The sequence below is a fragment of the Peromyscus maniculatus genome, chromosome 21 (genome assembly GCF_049852395.1).
Source record: "Peromyscus maniculatus bairdii isolate BWxNUB_F1_BW_parent chromosome 21, HU_Pman_BW_mat_3.1, whole genome shotgun sequence".
Classification (NCBI taxonomy): Eukaryota; Metazoa; Chordata; class Mammalia; order Rodentia; family Cricetidae; genus Peromyscus; species Peromyscus maniculatus.
The window spans coordinates 636,102-647,073 of record NC_134872.1 but is presented as its reverse complement, the minus strand read 5'-3'; the positions used below and the strand labels follow the sequence as shown (position 1 = coordinate 647,073).

The following is a 10,972-nucleotide window of genomic DNA, read 5'->3' as shown; positions in this document are numbered from 1 at the left end:
GACCTCTGGGAGAACAGTCAATGCTCTTAACCTCTGAGCCATCTCTCCAGCCCCCCACAGATAACTTATATGAGTTAGGTCTGCCAATAACAGTCACATTTGGAAGTTAAAACTGTTAAGGCCACATTTGGAGGCACACACCTGAAACCCAACCCCAGGAGGTAGAGACAGGGGCCTTGGAAGGAGTTCAAGGTTGTTTCCAGTTCCATAAGGAGTTCAATATCTGTTGTGGAATATTTGTTTAAATAGGCAAAGATGTGTTACATTTATTTATGTTGTGAAATATTACTTTAATGATGTGAAGATGTGTTACATTTGTTTATGTTGCATTTGTTTAATTATGTAAAGAGGTGTTGCTTGCCTGAGGCACCTGATTGGTTTAGGAAAGAGCTGAACAGCCAAGAGCTAGGCAGAGAAGGGATGGGCTGGGCTGGCAGACAGAATAAATAGGAAGAATCTAGGCTTGGTAGGAGGGAAGAAAAGGAGAAAGAGAGGAAGATACCAGCCAGACAGGGAAGAGGCAGGAAAGTAATACATACAGAAGGAAAGAAAGGTAAAAAGCCCCAAGGCAGAACATAGATAAAGAGAAACAGGTTAATTCAGGTTAGAGAAGCTGGCTGGGGGCAGGTCTGAGCTAAGGCCCAGCATTTGTAACTAAGAATAAGTCTTTACATCTTATTTGGGAGCTGGGTGGCAGCCCCAAAAGAAAGTCTACTACAAATACCATAGTGGGTTATATGAGATGAGAAGAGAGGGAAGCACAGAGGGGAAAAAGAGAGGGAGGGAGGGAAGAAGGAAGGAAGGAACGGAGGGAGGGAGGGAGAGAGGGAGAGGGACAGGGAGAGAGAGAGAGAGACATGGGGGAGAAAGAGAGCAGAACTTGTTGATTCCACCAGCAGAGCCTTCAACTCTGCAAATCATAGTTTAAGATGGGAGGTCTGCAATCTGATCAGTAAACACACTGGAAAGGAGGACCTCTGTTTCTCTAGCATGTTCTTTGGTGCTCTGGTGGGAAATCTTCAAAGAGGTCTTGCAGTCAAACCTTTTGGTCATCAAAAGTAGAAGCCCCTGAGTTTTTCATATCTGCAAGCTTTAAAGTCCTCCCTTTCTACTGGCGATCCAAGTGAGAGTCTCTGGAGTCAATGCAGGGACAGGAAACTGACTTGAATACAGATTGATTAACACTGTTGGCAAGCTTGGCTGCACTGCAGGGAAAATAGTGCTGGGAGGCAGAGAAAACAAGGATAACATTAAAATGAATCTAAAGTTGATTTTAGTGATGTTTGATGAATTGACACAAGTTATATTATTACTCTATTTACACTCAGAAATGATATTAATCACAATTTCACAAATGAATTTATTAGATGGCTTGCAGTATTTCAATAGGTCCAGTTGCCACTTCTGCCAAGTGTTTATATAAACACCAATCCCCACAAGTTAGCCAAACACTCCCATTGCTCAGTCTTCTGTGTTTGACTGTAAATGATCAACAGTGTTTGCAGAACTCAGTTTAAAGTGAGGAATTTTAATTTGCAGTATATTACTCTAAATTTCATGACTTTTTGCATTCACTAGTTGTTAGATTTCACAGGGAATGTGGTGGTACCACCTCATCTTTGGTATTATTGCCACTCTTTTCTCCGTCATAATTGGCAAAGCATTTTACCAAAATTTTATTACTTTTAACATCAATGGAACTGTTTGACTAGAACAAAAAGAAAAGGAATAAATTAATACTTATGGGAAAAGGAATTTGGACAGAATGAATCCTTGGAGAGACGACCCCAAGATATTAATGCCCAAGACACTGCTGGGGAAGTATGAGAGGGTTCATCCTGGTTTTCACTGTCAGAATAAAAGGTGAGGTCTGCTGAGATTTAGTACTGTTTTTATAAATAAGTTCTTATATCCATTCTAAAGTATGTACAACAGCTTGGACTACTGGGCAAATGTAATATTGGCAGAAATATTCTTCATTCCCTCCTCTTTCTATTTCTCTCTCTTTTCCTCCTCCCCTTACTCCTTCCCTCTCTCCCTTCCTTTCTTAGACAAGTTGTCATATAGCACAAGCTTGTCTGAAAACCACTATGGAGCCCAGGTGAACTCTTTGAACACTTGATCCTCTACCTCCTCAGAGCTTGACTTATGGGGAATGTGCCTTCACATGGACTGTTAGGGTCATTTTTTTTCTTTCTGATGAAAGGAAGTTCAGACCACAGCAATGGGTGAGTAAGGGCAACTGGGGGTCAGCTTTTACTACAGTTTGTGAAAATTTCAGTATAAACTGAGTAGGTTCACTGTACAAGTCAGTATCTGGAAGTCTTTTATTTTTCTAATTTGTTTATAGATTTTTTTTGGCATGCACACATGGTGGGGATGGGGGTGTTCAGATCTCAGGGTAGGCTGTGTGATCAAGCATATGATATGTTGTAAGTATATGTCAGTCTGTGTGACTTTAGTAGATCTGGGGGTGGAGGTGGGCATGTGTGTGCATGTAAGAATGAGGATTAATCTCTTAGTGTCTGTCAACATCAGTGCTCATCAGAGAAGCAGGTTCCATTTCAGTGTTGGCAACAAGGTAGGTTGTATTTGGTGTTAAACAAACAGATGACTGTAGGAGTGTTTTTAGTGGAAGAGGGATGATTCTATTTCAGAAAAAATGAAAATAATTTGTGAACTATAGTAGGATGTACGTCTTACATTATTTCATGTGTGTAGCCCCAAATCCTTGACCATGTGTGTTAGTTATTATGTCCTTTTGCTCTGTACATGTTTTTTTTGAAATTCCCCGACATCAACAGTTACATTTAGAATATTTCTCCTATGTATGTGTCCATGGAAGGCATCTTCTTGCTGCCTGTGTTGACTCATTTATCATGTAATGAAATTTTCACACTGCTTCTGATGCTAACTAATCCAAACAGGTTAGCCAGACAACGAAATGCGAAAACAACTGTCCTTCCCTTGCTAAAGCTATTTACTTAATCCAAGACATAAATCACTCATGCTCTGATGTGTTGCTCCGATGTGCTCCAATGTTCAGTTTAGCATAACAGTTAGGGGAATCTGTTGATAAAGTGCAGATGCAAACTGTTATAAAAGGTAAATAAGACCTCATGAGGTTTGTCAATGAACACTGAATAGTTAATATTAAGCTGTTAGTGAACCTGTAAGTAAGTAAGTGCACAGAGGGCAGGTAAAATGTTAGGTATTGCTTTGGATGCTAGGGTTACAGTATTAAAGAAAAGAGAAAACATTTTGTTTCTTTCTAGAACTTGCATTTAAGTTGAAGATAAGTAAGATGCAACACATCAAATTAATATGCATTCCATTTATCAACAGAGCAGGGAAAGGCAACGATGTGTGTGTGTGTGTGTGTGTGTGTGTGTGTGTGTGTGTGTGTGTGTGTGTTTGTATTTGTGTGTCTCTGTGTGCATTATTCACATGAGGTAGCATGAAAAACACAGTTTAAGATGAAGACCTAGAAAAGATGAGGGAATTATCCATGCAGATTTATCAAGTGTGAGAACATTCACCCCAGTGAAGAACTGGTGCTTACTTGGAGGTCAGTGTTGTTGAGGCAGGAAGTTGAAGAGCAGACAGAGATGCACAAGTCAAGAGGAGGAAGGTGTTGCGGGGTCTTCTAGGTCATCATGGTGAGTTTCATAGGAATGGGAATAATATCATTCCAAGACTCTATATGTATTTTATATTTACTAGTAAATGCATTAGGAACATTGTTTATTCTAATAGTCACATGATAGCAATTTGTGACTAAAACACATTGACTAATTTAATTCCATTCAATTTTTATATGGTGTAGGAATTGCAAAAATTTGAAAGAATATACTATAACTAAAATCTTCAATGACATTATGCTGTGGTAAAGGAGACAAATATGAATCTATACTTATAAGAATAACTGACTACAGAATTGGTGAAATTTCTACTTTATGCCTTTTGGTTTATTGCTCTTGAGAGAAAGAGGTGTGCAGAAGTAATCTCTCTTTCATAGATTGCAAAGTATAGACCATGACTCACTCCAAATCTCAAAGTTCTTGAACGGAGTAAGTGAACTAAAAATTGTGTATTCTCAGTCCATGTCTCTATTTTACCACTTTGTCTTGAACAGTTTCCCCTTCCTATTTTTAAACAAATGATTTTATTTATATTTTAAGTATGCTATGTGTAAATATTTAACAAAAGAAAAAAGGTTCCAAAAGGAGTGCATTCTCTGTACCTTTGTATACTTGCTATCCGGGACCTTTTCCAAGAGGTCATGACTGTTATTGGCTTCTTCTGGTATGTTCAGAGGGACTGACTATCCACAAAAGATTCAATGAGAAATCTCAGCACATTGATCACCTTGTACTGAATCTTGATTTTTGTCATTCAACAAATCATCCTGGAATTCAGGATGTATGTCCCTATGTGTGCATCTGTATGTATATGTACCTGGAAATATATATGGATATATATACATATACATATATATACATATATATATATGTGTGTGTGTGTGTGTGTGTGTGTGTGTGTATGATTTTTACATTTTTTTGAGTTTATCTGGCGGTTAAGCTTTATTTTTGAGCATATTTATATACACATATTTATTTAAATTCTACATACTAAATTTCCTTTTATAAATGTAATAATTTGGTCATAGTTTTGGGTATTTGGATTCTTTTAATTCACTTGTGTTTAAAATGGTCAAATGAACTTAATGGTATAATATATAATTTTTAACATGCTGAGGGACATGTGCAGGTAAATTGTAAAAATACTGTATTTGATTAAAATATTTCAGTTCTTATGGAATTGAAAATTTATCTTCATATAAATAATACAAAATTTCACCATGACAAATTCCTATTTAAGCATCCTCAAAAAATAAATTTGTTTGTAAATATTTTGATGTTGTCAAACATGTGAGCTACAATCCTAACTGTAATCTTTATAACATGCAGTTATGACTTTAAACAATGCAGAAATGCTGTGTTCCTGTACTCCATTCTTCCAGAGGTAACCAATTAAAACAGAGGGTCACAGCCAGGTTATTGAGATGCTGCAATTCATCAGTATAGTGATCACCCAGCCATCTTTGCACTCACCCATTCTGTTTGTGTTTACTCCTTCAAAAGTTCTCTGTGTGTCCCCACAGCTAGCACTGCACTTAAAATACAGAATAATGTCCTCACTATGGGGATCAGTTGTTATTCTTTTTATGTTCACATCCACACATCTTCCCCTTTTTACACCTCATTCTGCAAAGTTGGGAACTACTTATCTGTTCTCAGTTTCTAAATACTATCCACTTAAAAACATGCTACATAAACACAAAACCAGAGTGTAAAACCTCTTGGGAGAGTCTAACATTAAGAGATTTCATTGAACTGTTCATTCTTTCCTTGTAATTATTTTTGGCTTTAAAAGACAGTTTCACTATATAGCCCAGACTGGACTGGAACTTACGGCAGTCCTCCTTTCCTGCCTCTCAAGTGCTGGGACTGCAGACATGAGGCATTACATCCAGTTTGTTCATTCCTGTTATGCAGAATTGTTTTCTCTGGTATATACAGTTTGCTTTGCTATTCATTCATTGGAGGACTTTTGCCCTCTGAGTTTTTGTTTTTCATAAATGAATATTCTATAAACATTGATGTGTAAGATTTTATGTGACTATGTTATACATCTTCATTTTACTGAGGAAAAAGCTGAAGTTTGGAAGGGACTACAGTGCAACTGTGGTCGTAAATTCTTTTTTTTTTTTTTTACATGACACTGTGTTTGTTGATATTTGATTGATTTGTTTTCCGTATTCTTAACATTGATCATATCTGCAGAGACTGTCTTTTAAGTTGGTAACATACATCTGGTGGAGTTCATCATTTCCATAGCCTTTTAAAATGTTATCTTTGTTTAATTTTCTCTGTTGTTCATTTTTTTATTGTAAAATTTCTATTTTTATTATTTCCATCTTTTCTTCAGGTTTAACCTGGCTTATTTTATTTCAAGTTTCTAGCATTCATTCATTTACTTATTAACTTTAGGAAGTGAAAATTTATATAGTTAAAATTTTTGTTTTGTTTTTATTAAGGCATAATTGTGCATATTCATGACTGCAATGTGAGATTTCTTTTTTGAGGTAGGGCCTGACTATGTTGTGGGCTGGAACTTGTTATGTAGACCAGTCTGGGCTTGAATTCACAGAGACCCACTTGCCCCTGCCTCCTAAATACTGGAATTAAAGGCGTGGGCCACCACACCCAGGCCCAGTGTGATGTTTTGATATGTATGTTATTTTATAATGATCCAGACATGGTAATTAGCATGTCCATCTCCTCTAATGTTTATTATTTCTCTGTGGTTTTTCAATATTTATCTCTTTCTTATATAAGAATTAAAGGTTTACTGTTTCACTACATAATAAAATTTTGATATGTCTCATTTTCCTAATCAACGAACGTATTTTCTAGTTTCTATTTGGGTTTCTCCTTTTATATATGGAATATTTAAGTGATGTTGCTTAGTTTGAAGCGTTTTGTAAGCTTTTTAGATTTCCTTCCTTATAATTTTCTGATTCTGATGGAGTTCATCATTTTCATAATCTTTTTAAATAGTAGATTAATCTTTGTTGAATTTTCTATATTGTATGTTTGCTTTTTATTGTAAAATTCCTATTTATTATTTCCATCTTATTTTCTTCAGTTTCAAAGCAATGTTTGAATAGTTCAGCTTTCTGAAATAAAAACAACCAAGATAGCTTGGTTTAAGCCTCCAGCTTTAAGATAGACTCAGTCTATGCTTGACTCAGTAAATGTTCAATGTGCCTGAGCAATATCATGACTTACTTTTGAGCTCAGTGCTTTACATGTATTAAACAAATGTGGAAGTTATGTTGTTCAGATTTTCATGTCTAGTTATGTAATCAGTTGTATAGAGAGGTATATTAGAACATCTCCTGATTGTAGATTTGACTGCTTATTCTTCATTCTTTTAGTATTTAAAGCTATTTACTGGGAGTCTGTATTGCATTCTGATATTCTGGATCACTAACTATCAGAGACTCTTCCTATGGTGCCAAATTCCTTTACCAATGCCTCAACTCCATCCAAGGGCTCTCCCTTCTGTTTGTTGAGTCTGTGTGGTTGTTTTCTTTCTCAAATGGCAGTTTCCTTTGTGTAGCAGGAATCTTAAAAGTTCTTATTGATAAAATCAAACCCGGAGCCAGATATTGGGGTGAACTGGAAGGTCAGAGAACAATCCACAGCTAACCTCACCTGGTCAACTTCTCAGCTGGTCTTGTTTCCTCAAACTGGAAGCTTCTGTGTCCTCATCCCAATGGCTCTCAGCTGAACTGCTACTCAAAAGCCTGAAGCTTAACCAGCCAAATGCTTCTAGTTTCTGGTCCTCACGCCTTATATACCTTTCTGCTTTCTACCATCACTCCTTAGGATTAAAGGCTCGCTTTCTGGGATTAAAGGCATGAGTCACTATGCCTGGCTGTTTCCAATCTGGCCTTGAACTCAAAGAGATCCCAGATGGATTTCTGCCTCTGGATTGCTAGGATTAAAGGCATGTGCTATCACTGCCTAACGAGTGGCTTTTTTGTTCTCTGACTCCAGATAAGTTTGGGGAACACAATACCACCACATTTCCTCTCTTTTTGTCTAAAATTAAAGAAAGCTTATAATTAATACAAGAAAAACTATCCAATAAGTATATACAATATATATATAGCCAAAAATTACATTAATGATGTCTAGTCCATTAACATTTGACAGATTCAGATAAAAACTCCATTATATATATAAACAATGATCAGTCCAGTAACATCTGATAAACTCAGACCAAAAAATTTTCATTACTTATCTTATTTAAAACAAGTAGTTCCTTTTTAAAAGTAGATTCCACAATCTCCCTTTTTATCTTATCATATCCATATTCTCTCTTTTTTCTTTTCATAATACATTCAGTAGTCTACCTTTTGTCATTTTTATATCTTCCCCTTTTTCTTCAGTGTAGATTCAGTGATCTACCTATTTATCCTATTATTTCTTTATCTTTTTTCTCATAGTAGATTAAATGATCTATCTCATATCTTATTCTCTTTTTCTTTTTTCTTTCTAGGGGTGAAGATATCTTTAGGGAATCTTGAAAAGAAAAAAAAATAGGTTAATTGTCAAGTCCTGTATCATTTGTCCAGTCTCTGCATAAAAGGAAAGTTCAGGGCTTGTTTCAAGTCTTTGTTCAAGTAGTCTGTCAGGCTGGATCATCTCAGCTAGCCATCTCAAAATTGTCCTAAGCAGTTTGTAGTCCAAAGCAGATTTTTCCGTGGTGTTAATCAGCTTAATGGCTTTACCATAGTCCTTTTGAAGATTTCAAAGTTGCTGTTGGGTGTGGTCATGGTTCCATGCAGATTTTTTTTTTTTTTTTGTGCCTCCTCTGTGGTTTGGAGCAACCACAGTCTGATAAATGTCTGTCTCTCGGAACCCTGAACATTCTTCCCTAGAACAGAAAATCTTCACAACAATTTTTCCCCACCATTTGTCTTGCCAAACTTTTCCAAACTGACCTTTGCCGATGCTTTCTTGTAACACAATGGTCCTGGCAATTCTTCTCTGAACCAGCAGCAGTAAACCCTTCATCCCAGGTAGCAGCATCACTGCAGTCACCAACACAATGAGAAGGAGCTGGCAACGTGGAGCAGTAGCCACTGCTTCCATGGTCCCACCACTGTTTGTGGCTCAGTCCAGGCCAAAGCTTCTCCCAAGCCTCCTAGGCAGGCCTCAAACTCGGGAACCTACTGCCTCTGTCTCCTTCAGCAAATCCTACCGGCGTGTGCCACCACAACCGGCTGAGTGTAGCTTGGGCCTGAGCTGGGGCTCACAAGGTCACAGGCAAACAGCTTTTTCATGAATTTGTAACATGAACGTTGTGCGTCAGATGTAGATATAACCAACCGTCTTATTAAAATAAGAAATACAGAACCAATATAAAAGAGAAAGCCGAGAGGTCAGAGCTCAGAGCTAAAACCTTACCCTTCCTGCAGTGCTCCTACCTCCCCGAAAAAGACCTACTTCCTGTGTGTATGTCTTTGCATAGTCTTTCTGTTCTGCCTTCTCATCCTTTGTTCTTAATTTACTCTGCCCTTCTCTTCACCCTTGGTGTTCAATGTTGTACTTTGTCTTCTTTGTGCTAGCTTCCCTCCTCTCAACAAAATCTCGCTGTGGGGTACTCTCCTGGGCTGGAAATGGTGTGTTGCCATACTGCTAAAATCTTAATATTTGGAGGTTTTCTCAGCTACACTCAGAGCCCTACAGCTGTGCTGCAATCCTGTGATGCAAATTATTCTGCTTTTTCTTTACTTACAAGATATTTGAAGTTTGTGGGCTCTCTCTTCTGCTCCCTGTCCCTATAATTTCTGTCACCTTGTCCCTTTCTATTTCTTTTTCTCTCTCCCTCTCTTGAAACATGGTCTCACATTGTAGCCCAGGCTGGCCTCAAACTCACAATCTTCCTTTTATCACACTGAAGATTTAGGTGGTCAGAGGAGATCCCTTGTTGAGTGTTTGGGTTTCAGAAGTGGAGAAATTTCCACTGGGCCATGTCTGTATGATTGTCAGAACTTAAACCGCAAGATAAACAAGTACACCCTTAGTCTATGTGCTTTCAACAGGTCTAAACCTTGATTATGATACAATGTATGGGGTTATGGTCGGATACTGTAAAAAGTGCCCTTATCTAGATCTGGTTTAGTCTTAACATGCTTCTCTTATTAGTCACACACATTTTCACAGGTTCAGAATTTATCATATATACTGATCTCTATCTTTGTTGTAAGTAAAATAGTCATGACTCCTAAATATTCTTTTCACAGTAGCTCACCCTAGGTTCCTCCATAGAGTCAGCTTATTTTTCACACTTAGTCCCTACAGAGTAATATTTTAAATTCAGAAAATACAACACATTGCTTTCCTTATATTTTCCCTTAGTGATGGAGAATGCCACTTCAGCAGATGAGTTCCTCTTGCTAGGTCTGACCAGTGTTCAAGAGCTGCAGCCCATCTTTTTTGTGATGTTCTTAATCATTTACTTGCTGAATTTGGTTGGAAATGGAGTGATATTAATGATCATCATTTTGGAGAGAAGACTTCACTCCCCTATGTACTTCTTCCTAGGAAACCTTTCCTGCCTGGATATTTGTTACTCTTCAGTGACTCTTCCCAAGGTTCTCATCAACCTCATCTCCAGGCACAGAATCATATCTTTCCTTGGCTGCATCACCCAGCTACATTTCTTCCACTTTCTGGGAAGCACAGAGGCCATCTTGCTGGCCGTGATGGCCTTTGACCGTTTTGTGGCTATCTGCAGCCCGCTCCGATACACTGCTATCATGAATCCTCAGTTGTGCATCCTGTTGGCAGCTATGGCCTGGATCACCAGCTTCTTCTACGCTCTGATGCACTCTGTCATGACTGCTCACTTGAACTTTTGCCACTCTCATAAACTCAGTCACTTCTTCTGTGATGTCAAGCCCCTCTTAGAAGTGGCCTGTGGCAACACAGTGCTGAACCAGTGGCTTCTTTCTGCTGTTACAGGCAGCATATCCATGGGGGCCTTCCTCCTTACACTCCTCTCCTATTTCTACATCATTGCCTTTCTTCTTTTTAAGAACCAGTCCTGCAGAATGCTAAGGAAGGCTCTGTCCACTTGCACCTCCCACTTTATGGTGGTTTGTCTCTTCTATGGACCTGTTGGCTTCACATATATCCGCCCTGCCTCTGCATCAGCCTCCTCCATGAGTGAGGATCGGATGGTGGCCATCATCTATAGTGCAGTCACCCCAGTGCTGAACCCACTGATATATACCCTTAGGAACAAGGAGGTGATGCTGGCTCTGAAGAAGATCTTTGGGAAGAAGCTGTTTAAAGACCACCAGGTACATGGAAGAGACCAATGTACATGA

At 38.2% G+C, this 10,972-nt stretch overlaps 1 protein-coding gene across 1 annotated transcript; it reads left to right on the top strand.

Annotated features, from left to right (window-relative positions):
• Positions 1-10,000: 10,000 nt before the first annotated feature.
• On the top strand, positions 10,001-10,972 carry Or12d3 (olfactory receptor family 12 subfamily D member 3). The gene has a single exon (XM_006998346.1). It carries the CDS (start codon positions 10,001-10,003, stop codon positions 10,970-10,972), a length of 972 nt encoding a protein of 323 aa, XP_006998408.1.

What these genes read in the sequence shown, in the direction of transcription:
- Or12d3 (XM_006998346.1), top strand. Translation starts at nt 10,001, where the DNA reads ATGGAGAATGCCACTTCAGCAGATGAGTTCCTCTTGCTAGGTCTGACC.